We start from the raw sequence: 24,536 nt of genomic DNA, 5'->3' as shown, positions 1-24,536 counted from the left end.
TGAAACATCAATAATTATGTATGTTGTCAAACATAAGAAATTAAATTTATATTGACACAAGTACAAAAATTCTTCTCCTACATGGGGAAAAAGGCCTATACCCAGCAGTGGGATATTACAGGCTGAAGTGAAGTATAGACAAACAATATACATTGTCAAGTTTTTAATTTTAAAATTACTCGTCAGGTCTCGCTGAAATTTAAATAAAATTATATGACAAGAAACCAACTTTCGAATAAAAAAAGCGTGGTAAAAGGAATTAAAAATACAGTCGAACTAACTTTTATAATATCTACGATTTTATTTTTGTGTTATCTACACATTAGGAATTCTAAACATTTTTTTGAATATCATATCAAAAATTTACCGCTCCAGCGGGGTTCGAACCCGCGTCTCCGACTGACCGTTTCGGCGCTCTAGTCAATTAAGTTATGGAACGATGGACCCGCTAGATCGAATTTTTGACATGATGATTTTTATATTCGGTTTAAGCGAACCGTGGCGCCGTCTATAGTGAGCTCTTTACAGAAACCCGTAACTATTCAAAGTTTCATATTAAAATGAAAATCTTTGAAGGGAGACGACACCGTGCTATTTTGTATAATATCTACGATTTTATTTTTGTGTTACCCACACATTAGGAATTCTAAACATTTTTTTTTAATATCATATCAAAAATTGGATTGGAACGGTCAATCACTAATGAGTACAATACAGTTTAGTCTATTGCAGTCCACTGCTGGACATAGGCCTTACCAAAAGACTTATTATGTGAAAAAAAAGAATCGTAAAGTTAAACGAGTAACAAAAAAAAAACTGAACAGCCATCTTTATATGCTGACGTTGTTTTAACATCATATTCATTTCATATAAAATAATGTTATACTTGAGTGTAATGACCACTGACCACTACGAGTATATTTAAAAGGCAAAAACAATCTAAACAAAATAAAATTCTATGGTTTAAAATTAATGTGCCTTAACATGTTTTCGTGTGTAAACTCATTATTAACCAACTTCAAAATGGAATCTATACTAATATTACAAAGCTGTAGAGTTTGTTTGTTTGTTTGTTTGAACGCTCTAATCTCAGGAACTACTGGTCCGATTTGCAAAATTCTTTCAGTGTTATATAGCCCATTTATTAAGGAAGGCTGTAGGCTATATATCATCATGCTAAGACCAATAGGAGCGGAGCACCAACGAAGAATATTTCAAGATCAGGTTTTTTCTTTTGAGAGCTTTTTTTATGTATGTACATCGATATCTCTCTATCATCGATGTATATTTCCTATATATATATATATATATATATATATATATATATATATATATATATATATATATATATATATAGGAAAAATTACTACAGACTGCATTAAACTTTATTTACAAGAAGCTAAGAAGGAATGACGATTATAATGAAAACAAACGAATTATTACTATTTACTAGTTACAAGACGTATTTATCTGTTAATCTGTGATCGAGCAACGCGGAAATGAATATGCTCCAGTCTTTTACAAGAAGGATAAGGAAGACTGTCTCTGACATGAATTTCAAAACAAAAATTATTCTTAAATTTTCACAAAACAAATATGGCCACTTCAGCCATAACTTTGCCTATGCATTGTTATGCGACAAAAAATCAATCCAGAGGGCTATGCCAATAACATGAAAAGTCAAAAATATTTTTAACGTTTTTACATTACTATTCAACCTTTACAAAATGGAAAGTAATACAGAATGTCTATCAAATGATATGGATGTAGTCAAGAAGATGGAAGATGAGCATTTGAGATTACGGCGACAGGTATCTATAATATTTTAGTTTTGATTTACGATTATAATAATTCATGTGGAAATTTTATAACTTCAAGCAATGTTTCGATTAAAAGTTCTTTGAATCACGAAACTTTTTAATCAGAAGATTAAGTTTTTTTGGAATTTACCTCCTTAAGAATTAATTTTCATATAAGGCCAATCGATTTTCATATAAGGCCAATCGATTTTCATATAAGGCCAATCGATTTTCATATAAGGCCCCCGGTATGAAACAAATATGAGGACTAATATCTACTGAACGAATGACCTCATTACGTTTTTGTGTGCCATCTATCGGAACACTATTAGGTTTCAGTTATTAGAAACAAATTTAGTTAAGAAAACAAATGGACAGTTAACTGCATAATTGATGAAATTTAGTTGATTTCGATAAGCACCATCTATTGGCGAATAGTTAAAAGAAACTTTCTTAAAAAAAATTTCTTTCTTGAACAAGAATTTGCAAAATAATAATAATAATAATACTTTTATTTCGGACGAGAAGTCCATAAATACTAACAATATTTTACAGTTAGCTTAGAACAACATAATAGATATAAAATACTAAAATAAAAAATAAAACACAAAGAATTATATATACTTACGAAAATTATACAAAACTAAAATTTGAAAATGTAATAGGTACGCGTCGTCCATTAATCACGTGAGGTAGACAGGAGGGCTTTGATGAAATATTTCGTGTATTTATTTTTCGTTGAAATCGTGATTTTTTAATCAAAAAACACCCTGCAACTTTAATGTCTGTCTGGAAATTTGTATCACGATGTTATATTTTACAAAATTTAATCAGATCATACCTGTATTTAAAGGTAATATTCTGTAAATTTCAATTTATTTTGCCCAAAAGTACGTGATTTTTGGCTATCTTGGGGGGTAGTCTATCACCGCCAAGCTATACACATATCACTAGAGCCCTTTAGTAGTAGAGGGTCGAAAACTTGATAAAAATTCTGTATTAATTTTTCTAGGTCTTCTAGGTTTTAGATTGATTAGAAAGATTAATAGAATCAAAACATGACTAAACCTTTCTCTTAAAATTAAGTAAGTACATATTTTCACAATTACATATAATATATACAGGTTCGAATGATACAAACCGACAGACTCCATCGAACTATGGGCGTCCATCCAAAATTCCGCCGACAGGATAATTTACTGCGAACGTTGAAAAAGGAATATCTGAATCTTTACAAGAACTTGAAGGTTAACTTTGTTGAATACTATAGTACAATAACTTTAAAAATTATGCAGTATCTAATGAATTTGATCTTATGGCGTTGTCTTTTTTGATATAATTATTTTATATAAGGTTCTAAGCGACCGTGGCGCTGTCTATTGTGAGTTCTTTATAGAACTCGTAATTATTAAGTTTCATATTACAATAAAAATATTTGACAAGAAACGACACCATGCTATTTTTAATTCGTACGATTTTATTTAGACAGTAGGTACGAGTTTCTGTAAAGAGCTCACTGTAGACGGCGAATGTTTAGAATTCCCTAATGTGTGGGTAACACAAAAATAAAATCGTAGGCCTTATAGACGTTTATCTTGGTCTGGGTCTGACCTCTTCCTATATGTCTATGTAGTATATATTTTCGGAAAGATGTAGGTCTTATACCTTAATATCTAAATGTTCTGTACAAATATTTGTCATCAACATTTGGGGGTCTACTTTGATCAAAAAATGATACTATCAGATCATATAGAAAATATAGTAATGAAAGCATATAAAAACCTGGGATTTGTTCTTCGCGTGTGTAAACCGTTTACAAATATATCAGCTATTAAGTGTGTTTATTTTGCTTATGTACGGAGCATTTTAGAGTATGCTGGCCCTATATGGTCACCTCAATACCGCATTTATCTTAACCGCCTAGAACATATACAAAAAAAATTCATAAAACATTTAAACTTTCGGTGTCGTAAATTTTGTGAGAGTTATGAAGATGGTTGCGCGGAACATGAAATGCTTTCGTTGGAGCAGAGACGTATTCTTTTGGATATGGGTCTGCTCTATGACATAATAAATAGTAAGCTTGATTGCCCACACCTAGTATCTAAAATAGGTTTCCGAGTTCCTAAATATCGTACCCGTAAAACATCTATGTTAGAAGTTCCTCAACATTTTTCGAATTATTTAAAAAACTCGCTGTTACTGAGACTCCCTCATACGTATAACACATTATTTAAAAACGTCGACATCTTCACAAAGTCTAAAAGGATATTTAAAACCAATATAATAAAAATACTATCTGAGTCACCGTAACAATGTATAAACTATAAGTATATATTATGTATCTGTATATGTATGATGTGTAGCTCTCTTTATATAATTATGCCTCTTTTACTATGTATTTATATATGTATATTGTTAAGTGTAAGTTAACTGCATCTCTTATAAGCATTTTTTTGTGTATCAGAATGTACTGATTGTGACTGTTGTTTTCTTTTTTGTCAACGATATCTCCACAATTTGTTAACTTTAGGGAAACCTGTTATTGGCTTGATTTTTTGTAATATGCTTTATGATATAAATAGTATATAAGAAGCTGTTGGTTTTCTGAATAAATAAATAAATAAATAAATCAACAGAAACCGAATTGACCTCTAATATTGTTGCTGTGACTACATTATCAACATTTCAACAAAATTTATTACAAATGTAAACTTATAAATAAAACTTCAAATGCCTCATATCAAGCTGTATACTACACACCGTCATATTTTGAAATATATTTACAGATTGCTCGATCAGGGGCACATAAAAAGAACGACAAAAAGATGAAAGCAGATCTGGCAAGAGCTTTACTTTTGCGTTCAAAGACCAAACAAGATTGTCAAGGTACTTACTGTAAATCTAAATTAACATAGGTAAAACAGCAGATTGACAGAGTATTTATTTGATACCATCTGACCCGATAACGGACGTCGCTCTGGTTTAGTGGTAAGTGCACCGTGTTGACGTTCACAAACTGGCGAATGCAGGTTTGATTTCCGGTCGGGATGGATATTTGTATTTAAAGTATTTATTTCCGGTCTGGTAGTCTGTTTTTGTAAGGCTCCTCACCCTGCCTCGGAGAGCACGTATGTGCTGTTAGTCCCGGTTGTTATCATCGACACCTGATAACGATCATCACTCAGCGTGGTGGATTAAGCTCGGAACCTCCTACACGGAGAAAGAGGCCTATAATTAACCTGATAGACGTTGTTGTCTTGCAAAATACTTGTTTTCGATGTATGCCAGATTTGATTGAAACTGTCTCAAAAGGTTAAAAAAAACTTTTTAATAATAATTAAAATATTCAATTTCCTTAAGATCGATACCGCGGAGCTTATCCAATAAACAGATCAAAACAGTTGCGCAGAGCATGCCAACTATGATCCATGAGCAACCTGCATTTTCTTCTGTTAAGAACTGTGCGTCTTATCCACTAGTCCATAACGGAAATATTCCTTGTTCGTATTAAAATATATATTTTCTAGAGGGCCTCAGTCTGATGAGTCAAATAGATGGATTACTGCGACGGAAAAACAAGGAAATGATTCAGCTAAAGAGCGTTGTCAATACAAACAGTGGTCGGGTAAAATAAACCACAATCATTTATAATTAGTTAATTATATTTTTAAAAGTAAATTATGATGTCGTGAACACTTCTCGAATTCAAGATTGGCTTAAAATAAACAACTTGGGTTTGAACGCCAAAAAAAAACGTGCGTTGTGTTTTCGTTACCTAATGTTAAGCATCCAAATTTTAATTTTATAATAAATAACTAGAGGCTTATTGTCAATAATACTACAGTTTTCTTAGGGATACATTTGGACTCAAAACTTCAGTTGAATTCTCATTCATCCTTGAATGGTAGACTCAGCTGCGCAGCATTCGCTGTTAGAAAAGTACGACAACTGACCGACGTTGCAACTGCACGCTTAATATATTTTAGCTATTTCCATAGTGTTACGTCTTACGGTCTGTTACTGTGGGGTAATAGATATTGAGACTGTATTTATCTTGCAAAAGAGGACTATTCGCGGCATTTATGATCTTGAAGCTCGAGTCTCCCTACAGGCTGTTTTTCAAAAGGTAGACATTAACAATTGCGTCGCAATATATTTATAACAACATTATGTATATTAACCAGAATATTCATTGTTTTGAAATAAATAGTAATAATCGCATTGTAAACACGAGAAGGAATAATAAAATTGTAACTCTAAGTTTCCGACTGCACAAAGTAAACGTTTTCTTTCTGGGTCATGATATTCGCATGTATAATAAAATCCCACAAACAATTTTGGAATTGTCTCAACATAAATTTAAAGTTTTTATTGAAAAAAATAATAATAGATAAAGCTTATTATTCGGTGCAGGATTACATAGTTGATAAAGATGTGTGGACTTAGTGACGCTGTATTTTAAGCAACATGTTACTAATTTTGTATTAAAAAACAGTTTATATAGTATTTTTGAAAAGAGTAACTGCGGAGTTTTTTTGACGATTCTTTTCTGCAGAATCTACATTCGGAATCGGTTGTAGCTTGACTTTTACAAAAATAATAATTTATTTTTAAACCTATTTGAATAAAGCTGTTTTTGATTTTGATTTTGATTCACTACTGAGTTACATTCATTGGATTCTATTTCTTTCACTTTATCCACTCTCGAACTTTTAGTTAGTGTTCTCTTTACTTATTTTTCCAAAGTGAGATTTTCTTAAGGAATTTATCACGAAGGTAAATGAATTTGTGTAACGCTCCCTTTATAAATTTAAAGCTTGAAATACGTCGTAATTTGAGCGAAAATAGACTGACTTCAGCGGAAAACAAGTTAGAAGCTGCGATGTGGAGTTTCAACGTAGTTCAGTGTGAAAACAAGAAAATACGAGAAGATATTGAACACATGCTTAATGATAGGTAAGTTGGTAAGTGGCCAAGTGTGAGTCGGACTCCCACTATTTACCTACTTTTCTAATATTTTTAATTTCCACTTTAAACATATTAACATTTTAATCAAAAAAGAATTTGACAGGGTCGATATTATCAGTAAAAGAAATATCTACCAGTCAACTCCTTTTTTTTACTACTTATCATTAAAGTCACCGTAACAATGCATAAACTATAAGTATATCTGTATATGTATGATGTGTAGTTATATATATATGCCTCTTTTACTATGTTATTTAAGTATTTTTTTTTAAATTATTTGTAACATTAACAAAAGCATGTACACTATATTTACTTGCAAAAGCCCTTAGGCTTGCCAGCAAGTAAGAGTCTCACACATTTTATATACCACTTATACATATTGCTATAACATTTACAACTACAATACTTACAAAAACACATTTATACTAAGCTTAGACAATTTTTTGTTAAACAAAGTTTTGTGTCTACCATACTTATTAAAAATCGCTTCTACTTTATTAATTAAACAATACTACCGCCGACGGTAGGATCACAAAGACGATTACAAAAAACATACGGGTGTAAGCGAGACCGTTAGATTGTTTTTATTTGCTCAATTTAGGTAGTGTATTACTTAAGTGTTAATTAACTGTGTCTCACCATCAAAATTCACTTCTAAGCATTTTTTGTGTATCGGAATGTACTGATTGTCATTGTTTTTTTTTTTTCTTTTTGTCAACGATCTCTACATAGCACCAACTTGTTAACTTTAGGGAAACTTGTTATTGGCTATATTGTTTGTTGTATGCTTTATGATAAAAATTGTGCGTATAACTTGGTTTTTCTGAATAAATAAATAAAAAGTAAAAATGTCAATACATGTTTAAAAAAATAGCCAGAACTCCTGGGGAAGCGCTGTGTTGATAGCGACCCTACACCCGCGTCTAACGTCGGCAACGCGTTTCACGCGTTTCATTTTGCATGCATCTATTCATAACAAATTTACTGTAGGATTCACCTACATCAGCAATCATGGTTATAAGTATTTTTATTCAAATGAAATGTTAAAATGAAATTAAATCAGACAAGAAAGCACTAAAGCGATCAAATTAAGCAAACTACTTTTCTCTCTTTTTTATTTCGTAATTTGTAAAGGTTTAACAAATTGTAACAAAAATTAAACAGCAACATTAAAAAAAGGTATTTTACTGTCAATATTTATATTCTAAAATTTTCAGAGCACTTTTCAATCAATCTTGGACGAAAATGCTGAACTCTTTAAACAAAGGAAAGAAATTCCTAACGGATCTCTTTGAGTCTTCAACTCTAGCATACGACCAGCGAGACGAATGGTGCACGAAGCTAAAATCCGTTCAGGAAAAAGGAAAAATTGATCAAATGGTTCAAGTTCAGGTAAACATTTACCGATTTTACCTACAACATAAATTTTATAATATGTATATGTTTGAGACAACGTTTTTACAAAAATGCAAATAGTTATAAGCATCTACAGTGACGGATTTGACTCCTGTTCAGGACAGATATTTGCATTTATCCATATATTTTTTGGGTCTCTTTACTGTAGCTTCGAGAAAACGGAGAGCTATCAACACCTGGTGTTATGAAAGACACCTGAGAACAAACGTTACTCATGGTGGGGTACATTACGCCCAAATTCAGTTGTACAGCAGCAGCGTGGTGGATTAATCCTCTTCTTTATGCTGAAGAGGCTTTTCCCAGCAGTAGGTCGTTTACAGTCTACTTCAGTTCAATCTTTGAACTAAGATGGTCTAATGCAGAGATTTCATAACTATTTTGAGCAAGAAACCGTTTTCCAAAACGACGTTATACCTCAAACTCCCAGGTCTAAGAGCCAAATTAAATAAAAAATATATCTCTAGTTTTTCCCCAATGACATAATGCAAAATACTCACCAATTTAAAAAATTTACGATATTCACAAAACCCTTACTTTAGGAATTCCTAGTTTAGTGGATATACCTGAAACTTATCTTAATTTCGATCGCTGGTAAATTCGAACTGGTAACGTATATTATTTAACTTTTAAGCCTTATTAATCATCCATCTCATTCTCGCCGCTTAAGGAAAATATTAACATGATATATGTGTTAAAATCGTTAATAACGTACATCCGCATATCAGCACAAAACAGTATGGCGGATAAACCTGTAATTCTTTCTCATAATAAGAGATATGAGTTTCGACAAATATTGATTTTTTTATGTATTTTATAAATGGTACACATTAATAATTTTAACTGACTTCAAAAAAAGGACGAGGTTCTCAATTCGACTGTTTTTTTAAATAATAACCTCATATCTTTTTACTAGTTATATCGATTTTTATGATTTTTAATCGAAAGCTGATTCTTGTGATCACAAGAAGTAGTCACACATATTAGTATATATTTATTTACACTTTATTGTACACCAAACAAGAAATAAAATAAATAAGCAACATTAACAATAATTAGTAGAAAAAATGTACAAAAGGCGGCCTTATTGCTTAAAAGCGATCTCTGCCAGGCAACCTTAGGGCAAAGGAGATGGTATATTGACGGTGTATGTAATAGTAGCCCCATTTAAATTTAATCGGGATCTGACGAATATTTTTTAAGTAATGAAAGCCATTGACTGTTTTATTGACTACTTCCATTGTATTAATTTTCGATGTAATTGAAGTCAGTTTTTTTTCGTTTGCTGGCAAACACAGTTGTTTTGATAGAATCAAGTTTTTTCTCCGGTCCACCAATGATTAGTATTTAAGATTTTAAATGTAGTTAAATCTTTAATTTCTCGTTTTTTATTGTTTAAAATTATTCTATTATTTTTATCTCTACATACTTAAGAGTTTTATTTATCTTGTTTACTTTTATTTGTAATATTGCTAACACATGTAAAGACATATTTGTTAATTGTAATTTTATATGTACACTTCTTAAAAATTTATTTTACTGATGTTGTAGATGGTGTATCTTTTTTAAAAATAAATTAATTAATTAAACAATAAGCGTGCATTAGTTACCAAAGTCTGCCTCGTCGTTTATATATCCTTACTTGATATTATAAATGTGAATGTAAGTATGTTTATTAAGCTTTCACGCCAAAACTACTTAACCCATCATACTCTTGGAGTTATTGAAAGTAACTTTTTTATTTAAAAAAAAATTCAATGTGAGCGAAACTGCGGGTAAAAGCTAGTATATAATAAATACATACTTTTTTTAATATTTCTAGTAAAACAAACATAACAAAAATGGAAAAAAACAAACATTTGTACAACAGCGTAAATTATTCATTAACTAACTTTTACCATAAAACCATTAATTGTACAAACTTAAAAGTCATTTGTATTTCAATATATTACATTTGTCCTTAGATTTATTCAAACAATTGCGTCCCACAGCTGGGCACAGGACTCTTTCTCCATTTAGAAGAAAGACCAGAGTAGGAAAAGAATGTTTGTCCTTTGTGTATCACAAAGTATACTTCAATTCATTAAGTTAGGACACAACAGAATATATTCTGCTTAAAACCTGGAGTAGCCAACTGGGGAAGAACATCAACCTTACAGAAGATCACAGTTAAAGAATACTGCTTTCAACTGTGTTGTGTTCACGTGGTGAGTAAGGTGACCAGAGCTCCTAGGGGGTTGGGAGGGTAGGGTTAGCAACAAGCTAGCTATGCTTCTGTTGTTGTAATTGCCTATATGCTATTGTAATCAATTACTATCATATGAGCCGTATGATTGTTTGCCGATCTATTTGTATAAAAAATTGATATGTACGATTTTATTATTGTGTTACCCACGCATTAGGAATTCTAAACATTTTTGTTCGCTTAAATCGAAAATAAAATTATCATACCAAAAATTTCGATCTAGCGGGTACATCGTTCCATAGCTTAATTGGCTAGAGCGCCGAAACGGTCAGTCGGAGACGCGGGTTCGAACCCCGCTGGAGCGGTCAATTTTTGATATGATATTCGAAAATGCTTAGAATTTGATTTTAAATTGAAAGAAGTCTTAATTCATTTAGGAAGAGAGCGTAATTAGGGAAAGAGTTTTTGTCCTTAATGTACCATAAAGTATACTTACTCAAACCCTAAACAAATTAACACTCTTATCTCCTCAACCTAAACCAAATAAAAAAGTTAAATTAGCGCCCCTTTCCAAGCGATTAAACGCTGAAATAAAACGTACCCACCTCTGTACGTTTCCAATGAATTTTATTATACATTGGCATCTTCCACTCTAATTCCTAAATCGATCACACTCCGTCGCCCCACTTTTAATGACATCCCTCTGATAACGCTAACCCATTAATTTGTATGTCGACCTAACCATTTACGTGTATTGTAGTGTATTTTAAACAGGGTCGCGTTATGTTATTATCTGTACAAACGTATGGTGGTAATAACTGCCCCCATTCTTCCCATAGATGGGTGATAAAATCTCCCGCTTAAGAGACATATTTAATATTTAATCCTTCTAGTGCTATGTTAATATCACGTGTCGTTTCTCCCAACGTATGATGTAAATTTCGTTAAATTAATTTCCATAACGCGAATTAGCTTGTTAGAAATTTAATAACAGAATTATTTAAAAGGCGCATAGCCGACTAATTGTGTTAACTCGCAAACGGAAAAAAAACCAACTTCAAGTACATAGATAAATAGTACAACGTAGAAAAAAAATAGTCAAGTAGACAGTCATTATTTGAAATAGCTCAATTCTATAACCTCTATTACCTATAAGACAAGCATTAAGTTGTTTACTTTAGAAACAAACGAGCCTGTATGAATGTTATAAGATATTTAATTATTTAGAAATGAATGATTATTACGTCATATGTGACGATTATTAAATTATTATGATAAAGAAAACAAATAGCAATCAGAATTGACGGCTTTACTTGCTACCTAGGAGATTTACGAGAACACACAAGCAACCATACATTGTGTGAAAAAAAATCTATGAACTTGTTCATCTACTCGTATACTAATATTATAAAGCTGAAGAGTTTGTTTGTTTGTTTGTTTAAACGCGCTAATCTCGGGAACTACTGGTCCGATTCCAAAATTCTTTCAGTGTTAGATAGTCCATTTATCGAGGAAGGCTATAGGCTATATATCATCACGCTGAGATCAATAGGAGCGGAGCTCCAATGAAAAATGTTTCAAAATTGGGGTTGTTTTCTTTTGGAGAACTTCCGCTGCGTACACTGCGTAAACAGTTTATTTGCTGGTTAAAGTTTTCGTTAGCCCAAAGTAACTATTCCACGCGGATAAAGTCGCGGACAGAAGCTAGTAATTCATGTATTAATTAAAACGATTTTCCAGGAAATGAGAGATTTGCAAAAAGCCTTCGACCACGAGATGAAACTGTACCACTTTCTCGCGCGGAAAGGTGTAAGAAGAATAAACAAAAAAGAGGAGGAAAGAGAAGAAGCACAAAAGAAGAAGTACGAAGAAGATAAACAGAAGGAGCTGAAGTATCACACGAAAATATTCAATGATATCTATGTAAGTAACTGTTTTTAAACTTACAAGTTTTTAGAAGTTTACGGTCAGTATGGGCACTTTTTGATCGATAAACCCGTAGAGCATCGTGGTGTATGTGTATTTAGCGTCGACCCTTCTCCTTTTTTTTTAAATATATCACTTACGCCCGGTTTCTGAAACGTTTGTCAAAGTATAGGTCTACTAATCGGCTGTTAGATTTAAAACGGATGTCAAATCAATTGGAGTTGCTGAAACGTCATTCACAGCAAAATTAGCTAGTCCTCGATTAGTTTGATTTGACATTTGTTTTGTAACATGTGGTCATGTAACATAATTAAATATTATTTTATATATTTGTGATGTATCAAAACCTACAGAAATTGTTAGTTGTGATGTTATTTAATACATATGATAATACTCAAACATCTAATAAAGCATCATATAAACATCTAAGGAAGATACAATAAAAGGAAATAGTTCCTAAAAACAATAACTGACTAGCCCGTTGGCACAGTTTGTAGTGGCCCTGCTTTCTGTTCCGCGGGTTGCGGGTTCGATTCCCGTCTGAGTCTGGGTGTAATATTTGTATTTATATATTTATATATCTATTATTTCTTTGTATATTTATAAAAAATGTATGTTATGAGATATTTATTTATTTATTATTATTTAAAAAAAAACAATATCATGAAAATAAGACGAAGAGCATCTTTAGAAAAAAAAAATTAAATATAAATACATATTTACACAATACACACACGGTCGTCTGTTCCTAAAGTAAGCAAATTAATGCTTGTGTTATAAGTTAACAGCCGATTGGTATATAGCTACATATTTTTTTTTTTCGATAAACATACTTATAAATAATACATAAATAAATATATAGATAAATATTTATATTACACCCAGACTCGGGGTGGGAATCGAACCCACAACCCTCGGAGCAGAAAATTATCAGAATATTGTAGACTGATTTAAAAAAAAAACATTAGTAGAAAATAGTAAGATGAAAATATGATAAAGTAATTATAATTATTATAGCTTGTTTCAAATTTTAGTTATTAAGTAATTATAAGTATTTTTTTAATAGTTCCTATAAATGTATATTTAGATATATATTTTTATGACCTTTCCTTTTAAATTCCCTATTATTTATATATTGTTAGTAATCAAATTTAAAACTTAACAATTAAAATGTGTCAATAATAGAGATGACCGAACTGAAGTGTTTTTATTTATTATTGAACTTTGACCAGTATCTTCTTCGTAATAATAATAGACATCTGTGTAAGCTACAACAAAGAACAAAAAATTTTAGTTTATCAAGACCAAAATGTAGACTATTATAAGATAAAACATACATTACATATATAAAACTTGGTTATAAATATGTTTTACATACCTTTAAAGAACCAAAATGTAGTTTCACGTAGAAAATAATTGTTTTCCTTAAGTTAATTCGCCGATATACACCGATTAGTGGACCGAGTATTTGACAGACGTTTGATCAATGATTATAGCTTAATTCGCGTTTCAGAAACCCAAAATGGCGGTTAACATACGATTCTAGAGTCAAATTTGACAGTTATGTCAACTGACAGTATGATTAAATTAAGTAGTTAACCATGCTTTTAGCAACTCATTTCATGCTTAACAAGATATTTGACAGATGATTTGTTAATTTCTGCGTTGATCAGCCTTTCGGAAACCGGGCGTTAGTCGGCAAACAAGCGTACGGCTCACCTGATGGTAAGAGATTACCGTAGCTTATAGACGCCTGCAACACCAGAAGCATTGCAAGCGGGTTGCCGACCCAATCACCAATCCCCCCAGGAGCTCTGGTCACCTTACTGACCAACAGGAACACAATACTGCTTGAAAACAGTATTATTTAGCTGTGGTCTTCTGTAAGGTCGAGGTACTACCCCAGTCGGGCTGCTCCATATTTTGAGCAAGAAATTCCTGCTGTGCCCTACCTCAGTTAAACACTACACGGACTTCTACTACACGGAGAAAGGTCCCATGCCCAGCAGTGGGATGTCACAGACTGAATCGATCAATCAATCGAAACTTACCGTTCAAATGTCGGGAGCATCAAAATGACCTTCGCGAATACCCGTAGAATCAAAAGGGAAGTACTTTTTTATAACACACTAGTTCTTAAGGAGTTTCAACCGTATTTCATCTTTCACTTCTTTGTATCGATAGGGCAATGACTAATTAACTTCTTTAAAACACTAATTTAAGAAAATCTTCAGATAATAAGACTGATCTGTTAAATCTCTAGAGTTACACATTAACAAACAAAAACTTTTATTGCATTTATTAATGTTCCATACATTTGAAAAAGGCCCATGGCCAGAAGTAGGTATTACAGGCGTGAATGTTTCATTACACTTTGAAAGGGGATCGACGGTATATGGTTATGACGGTATAAGTTTATCTCTTGTTCCTTAATTTGAATTTCCGTTTCTAACATTTTCGTGTTAGAAGGTCTGGATGTGTTAGGGCGGGTAAGACAAATATTGAGATATATTGTAATGCCGTTAGTTGAGAAATTAAAAATAAAGTTATTTGTTGGAATGTCCAAATAACTAGAATAATATCTTGATTTTGAAGTAAAACTTCTTTACGTACGCTTGACTTGGGGAGTAATCTGGTGAATGCGTGACGTGAGCGTTACGAAATATGTGATCGGGCGCAGTGAACGGAGCAAGAGAACGAGGTGCAAGCACACATTTTCTTTCTCTCATAGCTAGTTACATTCATATCTAAGACACAGTGCAGGCCTATTGTGTAGGACTATTGCTAGAGAAGTTTTACTTTAGTAGGTTGACTATGGGCAAAATACATGAATTCACGCTATTTTTGGCGTGAACTTTTGGAGGCCTATGTCCAACAGTGGACTGTGATAGGCTGAAATGATGATGATGGTGATGAGTGTGGTCTAAAGCAGGTTTTAGTAAAAAATGTTTTTTGTCCGATCACAACGCTGTTGTCAAAAAGAATGACCAGCTACTCTACTCTCCACTCCTCGCCACTTCTGTCTCCTTCCTCTCCGCCAAATGTCATATAATTTTGCCCGTTACAAAATGTTAATAGATCGCTTGCTTGTACGAAACCATACTTGCTCCTTAGCAGAAAGCTAACAATTATACTACACTGGATAAAATTAATGTAACTCATATTTTATCTTGGTCAAATTATTCACAAATCATTTGAACACCTAAGATGCGGAAAATGGTAGCTTAGATTTCAGGACCGCCAAATCTTTTTTATATCATTGGGATATAAAAAAGATTTGTGCGGATTTGAAAACAAGCGTAATGTCCGTCTTATGATAAAAATGGTAATGACGTTAGAAGTTAATTACCGACCATATCCCGACTCTCCTCGGGAGTTGCAGCTATCTTACTCAGAAACACAGGACTTCTTATGCGCAGTATTTTAGCAGGTTTAATTTTGAACTTTAAACATGTAATGTAGATAAATTAAGAAATATACAATAAAGTATAATAGTAATAATAAACGCTTCACACTCAACGGCCCCCAGTAGGATTTTCTCCTGTGTTGGGGGTCCGGAAACACACACAATACACAAGCACAACGCCCAGACCACGACTAACATCTATATGGCCGATACAAATGTCTGTCGTGAACGGGAATCGAACCCACGACCGTCAGCGCAACAGCCAGTGCTATGACCACGTATGCCACAACAAAAAACTAAAACGAACTAAACTCTAGAAATTCTAATTCTCAAGAAAATTAAGTAACAGAAAAAATATAAAAATATACAAATCTGTACCGTCGACACTATCCACCACAAATATTTACTTAATAAATATTCCGCTGACGGTCGTGAGCAAAACTTGATTTAAATAAAACACCCGCAGCTATGGATTTAGTTAAATTTTCGTCACAAAAAAGAATAAATTTCGCTCTTCGGTCAATGTGCTGATTTTAATATATTTCGGCTTTTCGATAATGCATTGAAATTATCCTCTCTTTTTTCGGTTACGGAATTAAATTATGACACGAATGTTTTATGAATATGGAACATTTTTTTCGCGTTTATATTATTTTACATGTCATTAGTTAGGATAAAATCACTCTGGTGTAGTGGTAGGTGTGCTGTGTTGGCGCCTACACACTGGCGGTTTGCGGGTATGATTGCGGTTATATGAGTTGTATTTACAAATATTTCCTTCCGGTATGGGTGTCTGTCCTTGTGGGTCTCCCACCGTGCCTCGGAGTGCACGTTAACCTGTCGGTTCTGTTTATTATCATAAATTCCTGATAGCGATCGTTATTCATAGTAGACAATATGCAGCATTGTGGTGGATTAGGCTCCAATCCTTCTCCTACACGGAGAAGGATGCTTTTACCCAGCCGTGGGATCTTACAAGTTGAATAGTGATCGTACTTTGTCTACAAAACACCTGATAGAAATCTAAAACTATATTTTAAAAATAAAAATGTTATACGATTTTGGGTAAATTAATACTTTTCCAGGAATACACCAATGAACCCAGTGTAGACAAAATTATAGAAACGTTCGAACGGATAGAGAATGAAAACTTCTCTATATACAAGCTTTTGAATGAGTTCTGCGCTGAAAACGAAGTTCTTAGAAGGGACCTGAACAAGATACGACAAGATATTGGTAAAGATTTTAAATATCTACATCATACATGTAAATATATTAATTAGTTAACTTGAAAGACAGAAAATCATAAAATCGTTATTTGAAATGTTATAGTCTTCTGCGCATGAAGTACGCTGGCTTATTTAGTCCTAAATAAAAATTTATAACAAAATACAATAATTATTTGAATAGAAACTATTTTTACATATAATGCAGTGGACAGAAAAGACTGGAATGAGATGATGGAAGAAAAAAGACAAACGAAGCTCAAAGCTCTAGAAGAGAAACTAGAACAACAGAAGATAATCACAGAAGAGAAAAGAAATAAATTGGCCGACAAAGAACAACTTCTAAAAGAAACTATGGAACAAGTTTACGAAATTTTCAAGTAAACTATTTATATGTTATTGGAAACCCAAGTATTAGAAAACATTTTAAGTAATCCTAAGATATGCCTAAGAAATAGAAGTTTCAACGGTTGATAAAATTTCTGTCTAAATGACCTACTTCAATTGGTCAGTTTAAGCACGCCATTCTGACTTACTACAATTTATTTGATCAACAGGCATGACTAAGCTTGGTGTCAGCTTTTTACTTCAAGGGTGGCAAACAAGGGTTCGGTTCGGTCCAACTATTTTCTTTTCAAGTAGCTTGACAAACAAGCACACACCTCACCTGATAGTAAGCGATTACCGTAGCCGTTCCTCTGCAAGGTTCCCCAGTCGAGCTGCTCCAGATTTTGAGCAGGACATATCCCTGTGCCCAACCTTACTAAAAGCTAGAACTTTTCTTCACGCGAATAGACTAAGGACAAATTAATTCAACAAATAATCTGTCAAAGTAACATGTTCTCATTAAACGTATTATCAATCATTAGCGCCCGCGTCGCGGTGTCACTCACCGGTGTCGGCAGACACTTGCGGGCGAATATTAATTAACGAGACGTGTACGTTGTTCTACGTCATTACGTACACTGTATATGACGATCTTAAATTTGCATATTTTTGGAAGAATATTTTTTTAAAACCGCTCTGGTGCATATACTTGGAGGAGCCTAAACAATAGCGATTGAGGGTTTAATTATCGCTCCGGATGGACATCTGCATTTGTAGAAATATTAGTTTCCGGTCTAGGTGTTCTTGCGATTCTAGTCAATGCAGTGCCTCGGAGAACACGTAAAGCTATCGGACCTGGTTGTTACGATAGATACTAATAATAGGATTGAGATCGTTATTCATAGTAAGGAATATATCCACCAACCGGTAGTAAGGCTGCGTGGTAGGTTAAACATCGACCCTTCACCTACATAAAGAAAGAGACCTATGCCCGTCAGTCTGATATTACAGGCTGAATTAAAAATGTATATATAGCTCTTTGGCGTAGTTTAGAGTGGCCCTGCTTTCTGCTCCGCGGGTTGTGGGTTCGATTCCCGCCTGAGTCTGGGCGTAATATTTGTATTTATATATTTATGTATGTAGTATTTCTATGTATATTTAAAAAAAGTATTTAGCTATAACAGTCGGTTGTTACCTATAACACAAGCATTAAGTTGCTTACCGTAGGAACAGACGACCGTGTGTGTATGTTATATGATATTTATTTATTATTTATTTAATATTCCAAAATACGCAATGTATTATTGTGTTTTTATTGCTTTTGTTGTTACATTTTTATGTTGAATTACTTTTGTTACTAGTGATCGCTATTCGACTGCTATAGTATAGTATAGGACATCAATAAGATTATATCTTATAAGTCGACACTAGCTTAGGTGTATACAAAATATTATAATATAATAATGTTTCAATTTTTCAATTTCTTCCTTTATTCTTTATTTCTCCCTGATATCTATCAGATAAATTAAGATTTACATTTTAATATTTATTTGTACTTCATTCATAATTACATGTTACACATCAAACATAGTTTAAGACAGTTACAGACTGTGAATTACAACGAGGGACTTATGGCTATTTAGCCATTATAATACGCATGATACTCATATCGTCATACTGAGAGGTACCTGACAGGATAGACTAATCTAAAATTATTAATAATTACCTATTTAAAATAATCATCATTCATCATCATTTCAGCCTATCCATGGCCATCCGGCCTAGAAATGGCGCGATGTCGTGTCTTTTGCGAATAGTCACCACGCTGGGCAGGCGGGTTGGTAACCGCAGGGCTTTGCAGCACCGAAGACGCCGCTGCCCGTCTTCGGCCTGTGAATTAAAAGCCAGCAGTTGGATGGTTATCCCGCCATCGGTCGGCTTTTTGAGTTTCAAGGTGGTGGTGAAACTGTGTTATCCCTTAGTCGCCTCTTACAACACCCACGGCAAGAGAGTGGGTGGCTATATTCCTTACTACCGTAGCCACACAGCTTAAAATAATCATCAAGAACAATTTCAATAATATACGTGCACTTTTATTTCCAATAAAACCTAACACCGAACTCAGAATAACCTAACTTAGTAAATTTATCAACTCGTATTACTAAAATCTAGAAACTTCAAATACATTTAAGAAATTCTCCAGTAACATATAGACCAGATGTAGATGATAAAAGTAATAAAAATCGCTCACCCTCGGTGTCGATACGTCAGCTCAGAAAGTTCCTTTAAAGTCTTTGAAAACAATTTCTTAGAGAAATGTTAGTAAATAATTCTTCCGTCACAGTAGCGAGGGGCTGTTTGTGTTAGTATGTGTATGTCAGTGTTCGTGTATGTGGAAGTGTGCAAAAAAATTAAAGTGTAGTAGTAAGCTTTAAGAGTACTTTTGAATTGTCATTGTATTATTTTTAAGTTAAAATAAATAAATATCTACACAATACACACGCGGTCCTCTGTTCCTGAATTAAGCAACTTAATGCTTGTGCTATAGGTAACAGCTGACTGGTATAGCTACATATTTTTTTTTTCTATAAACATACTTATAAGTAATTCATATATAAATAAATATTTTACCCCCAGACTTGGGGTGGGAATCGAACCCACAAGCCTCGGAGCAGAAAGCAGGGTTACTACAAACTGCGCCAACAGGCTAGTCAATATACAAATTAAAATTGTTTCCTTATGTGTGTGCTATGTTTATGTGTGTGTATATTTATTTATAATTAATTGACTCCGGAAACAGGTACATACCAGCGTTGTGATTGATTTTAAAATTAATCACTTGTTATGTATTTGGGCCTTCATTAATTTATTATTTCCATTTATTTCGAAATTATTATTGAATTCAAGAGCACAATTATTTATGATCACTGTTCTAGTGAAGTGCTGCAGAAATTCCATTAATACGGATGATTGCGGATTATATTCTTGATAGAAGTAGATACTTGTTGCTATTTGTCAGTTGTACGTCTTCCCACAATGCCTTAAAGAGTACATTAAGCCACTGCTATAAACCATTGTTACCTTGAGCTCGATGATTAGCAGATATTAGAAACAAAGTTATTTCCATTAAAATTATTTCATATCAACATTTTTTTTTAATAACAGTTAAAAATTCAAATATTGTATAACAGGTACTACATACACCTAGCAATCGATTGATACTGTAAGTAAGGGCTTGTATTGCGGGACACGCGCCCGATCAATTTAAAAGCTAGTTTGAGGCACTCGCGTATATTGTACTTTGGAAAATTAATTAACTTTGTTGTTAGGCTATAAAACATCAGATTGAAATTCAAATAATGCAAGATTTCACGAGTTTTGAATGACATGTTTTATTAACTTATTTCGTGTAATCTTTGAATTGAAACTTAAAAACAAATTAAAGTAATTTCAGATTTTTCTGCCTTTCGATTCAATAACAATATTTATTCATTCATTATTCTTCAAAACAACAATTAATAAATTATAAACTTGTAATATATATATCAACCAACACATAGTGGGGCGGCGTGGTGCTTAAAGCAGCTTAAGCTCTGATTCTTCCCCTACACGGAGAAAAAGGCCTATGCTTATCAGTGGGATTTTACAGGTTGAATCGTAAGATTTATTAATACATTTTACGAAAAGAACTGAAAAACTGTAACTTTTAGCTAAACATGACATCACACTCCGTCTTACCACGGTAAATTAATTACTGTTAACAATAAATGATAATAATTTACAATTAAACATACAATGATCGGCACAACAAAGGGCTAATCTTAATGACGCATCGACGCGGGCGATATCAGGCGCGAGAATAATTATTAACTTGTATATGTATGTAGGTTTGTATGTATGAAGACAATCGATGCAATTCCTATCAAATTGGATTAGTTTAGGACATGTCGTGAGAGTTATTAATCTCATATGATTAACTTAGCTTACGAATTGTGACTGAAATAATAATGTGGAAGTAATACATACGTGTAATTATTGAAAAGATGAATAAATGTCTGTTAGTTTGTAATCTGTTCGCAAATGAAAGGAAACCGACTTTGATTTACATGGATAAGTATTAAAATGTGTTAAGTTTGAAGTAAGTTAAAGAAGCAATAGTGAGAATAACTCATAAGTTCCTCGTCAGATCTCGTCCTATTTACAATGGGAATATAGGACCACTTTAGAATACCAATAAAATCATTGCCAATCACAACCTCGGATATGACAAACGCAAAAGCTGTTCATATAAAATAAATCATCAAAACTTCAAAATTTACTTCCAGACAACCTTTGTTTAAAGGACATGTAATGACACAAAAAAACGGATTAGAATGTGTATAAAGAATTGATTTAAAAATTTGATTTTTTACTGATAAATTTACAAAATTTTGTACATAGTGCTTGACGCTAACACACATGTACTTAATTACATAAGGTATTTAAATTCACACAGGTAAAAGACAATTACAAAATAATGTCTATATTATCTTCCCACAATATATTCTATTATACCGAGAACAACTATCTCGATGTAAAATAATGTTATTGCGATGCGCGCCCAAACAACATTTGAATACAATTACCATTAATTAAAACCAACAAACTAACAATTAATTAAGTTTTCTAATGATTACACACCTGTTAATTTTAGTACTATATGGAAACAAGACAATAATTTCAAAACTTTTGCTCACGACTTCGTGTTAGAATATTCTTCCTAGTAGATAAATTGAAGATCTTGAAATGTATTGTAATATTAAAATCGTCTGTGAACTACAACGGACTTGGTTTTATTAGGAGTCAGTGTGATGTACGCATCTGGAGATAGAAAAACAGACAAACCTTTCTTTTTACTCACATCATGTCACTTCAGCCTATCACAATCCACTGCGTGACATAGGCCTACCCAAGTTCGCGCCAAAAATGGCGCGATATGTCGTTTGTTTTGCCCATAGTCACCACGCTGGGCAGGCGGGTTTGTGACCGCAGGGCATTGTCGCACCAAAGACGCTGCTGCCAGTCTTCGGCTTGTGTATTTGAAAACCAGTAGTTGGATAGTTATCCCACCATTGGTTGATTTTTTAAGTTCCAAGGTGGTAGTAGAACTGAATTATTCCTTAGTCGCCTCTTACGACACCCACGGAAGGGGGTGGCTATATATTTTTTACTGCCATAACCACACATCAGTTTTTTTTATTATTACTATCTTATTCATAATAATGACAACAGTAATCGACTTTAAAAAAATAATGTGCATACAAAACGAATTCATTACAATTAACTATTTTTTATGGAGTGATAACTTCACTTCTAGATTAATTAATTGGGAGTTCTTCTTAAAGGAACCTATACTAGATTTCAAACTAAATTTTGAGAATCATTACTCTAAGCTCCCATGCTAGTTTCCTGTTACACATTGAACATTCAACCTGTTCATCATTGTGATTATTATTAGACGAGCATACAAACATTCTTCAAATTTGTTTTGGCCGCCATTGCTCCTCTATAGATTCGTTTTCTTCATATACTTTACGAGAGAGAAGACCTCTGCCTATCTGTATAATAATAAAATGGTTATTAATAATAAATTATTTCTTCTTCAGAACATTGGACTGCTCAATGAAACCATACGCTAATCTACTCGGAGAAAGAGAACCGTCACTGCGCAATTTGGATTTAACTTTCAGACTGATGACTGAGAAAATTAAGGAGTTAGTGCAGATAACATATTATTACGTAAGTTTCATTTTTATAATAAAGGTTAGATTCTGTAGAAGATTGGGCCCTAATGGTGTCCAGAATGTTTGTTCCACATTTAGTCTTTGGACTTCGATAAGAGATTACTCTTCGTATTTTTTGGCACAGTGATAATTAAATTTATCATTCCAGCCTATTGCAGCCCACTGCTGGACATAGGCCTCCACAAGTTCGCGCCAAAAATGCGTGAACTCATGTGTGTTGCCCATAGTCATTACGCTGGGCAGGCGGGTTGGTGATAATTAAATTGTGTGGATATAATGAGTGCTTTAACTTACGATCAAGACCTTTATTATTTTTAGCCAGTCTTTTAATCATATAGCCATTTATAATACCTTTTTTTATAACTAATGCTTATATAATTATCTTGCTACTGATCTACCTGTTTATTCATAAACATTATTAAGAACATTAAAAAACGTTTCACCAATAATTTTTGCAGACCTGAACTTGTAGTACTTACATTTCTTTTTCATACAGGAACGCCACATTCAGAAGAAAGGAGGCAAAACCAGTTCTCGTCTGAAGAAGTACACCGTCCACCCTGAACCCTTGGACTACTGGACAGCGATACCCATTAATATTTTAGTACCAGCTGATCCTTGTCCTGCGTAAGTTAAAGCTTAGGAATAGCTAGCTAAGCTAATAAGTAAATAAATTAGTATTGTTCGCTACGAATCTCTCAATCTTCATTTTTTTCCTGTCCTAGCAGCCTTCATAGTCCATCCATATAAAACCTAAATGTTAAGAGTTTCTTTTCTCTCTCTCTCTCTCTCACTCTCTTCTTTCAAAAGATAGAGAACTATGACAAGAGCTTTCACCAAACAGGCCTCTTAACGAATACTTAACACTTATTGAAATAGTACGATGCAGCCTGTAACATCCCAATGCTGGGTATGGGCCTCTTTCACCATGTAGAAGAAGGATTGAAACCTCAAAGCGTATAACTAAATTGAGCGTTACATTCATATATTTCAGTTGTGTAGAAGCTCGCTGGCTCTCCCGAGTAAGTGAAACAATGGAAGTGCCCTTCGATACAATACAAACTATGTCAGCTCTGACAGAACTGTCAGAGGACCCAGCCTTCGAGAGAAGTGATCGAATACATCCTCTGACTGAGTGCAGAGTGCCGAGGAGTAGACTCATACTAGCGAGACGGTACATGCAATACTGATTCATTTTGAATGATTAATAAATTATTTTTTTTGAATTTACTGTTGAAGTTTTTTATTTTAATAACTGTCCGTGCTCTACACATACATAATTCTGAAGAAGGGATGACTTTTGGAGTAATTGCATTATGCCTTTTTTCAGCACATTTGTATTATCTCATTACCACATTACATCAGCCAAATCGTAAAATACTGCTAAACACAAACTATCTCAAATTTTGTGTCAAACGCTCCGGTTATCCAAAATTCTCATCCAGCATCTACTGGCCATCTTGCGTAAATCGTTTGTCCAGTAGGCAGTAGGACAGCTTA

The 24,536-nt window shown here is 33.3% G+C and overlaps 1 protein-coding gene across 1 annotated transcript; it reads left to right on the top strand.

The window, feature by feature from the left end:
* Positions 1-1,727: 1,727 nt before the first annotated feature.
* On the top strand, positions 1,728-24,266 carry LOC123665242 (outer dynein arm protein 1-like). The gene is made up of 12 exons (XM_045599573.1): positions 1,728-1,811; positions 2,924-3,046; positions 4,589-4,688; positions 5,330-5,427; positions 6,619-6,758; positions 7,988-8,162; positions 12,109-12,291; positions 16,786-16,936; positions 17,135-17,306; positions 22,899-23,031; positions 23,533-23,663; positions 24,031-24,266. The coding sequence occupies exons 1-12, from the start codon at positions 1,728-1,730 to the stop codon at positions 24,224-24,226; spliced, it is 1,686 nt and encodes a 561-aa protein (XP_045455529.1). The 3' UTR covers positions 24,227-24,266.
* Positions 24,267-24,536: the final 270 nt, after the last annotated feature.

The sequence above is a fragment of the Melitaea cinxia genome, chromosome 23, assembly GCF_905220565.1.
Source record: "Melitaea cinxia chromosome 23, ilMelCinx1.1, whole genome shotgun sequence".
Classification (NCBI taxonomy): Eukaryota; Metazoa; Arthropoda; class Insecta; order Lepidoptera; family Nymphalidae; genus Melitaea; species Melitaea cinxia.
This window is presented reverse-complemented; position numbering and strand designations above follow the sequence as displayed.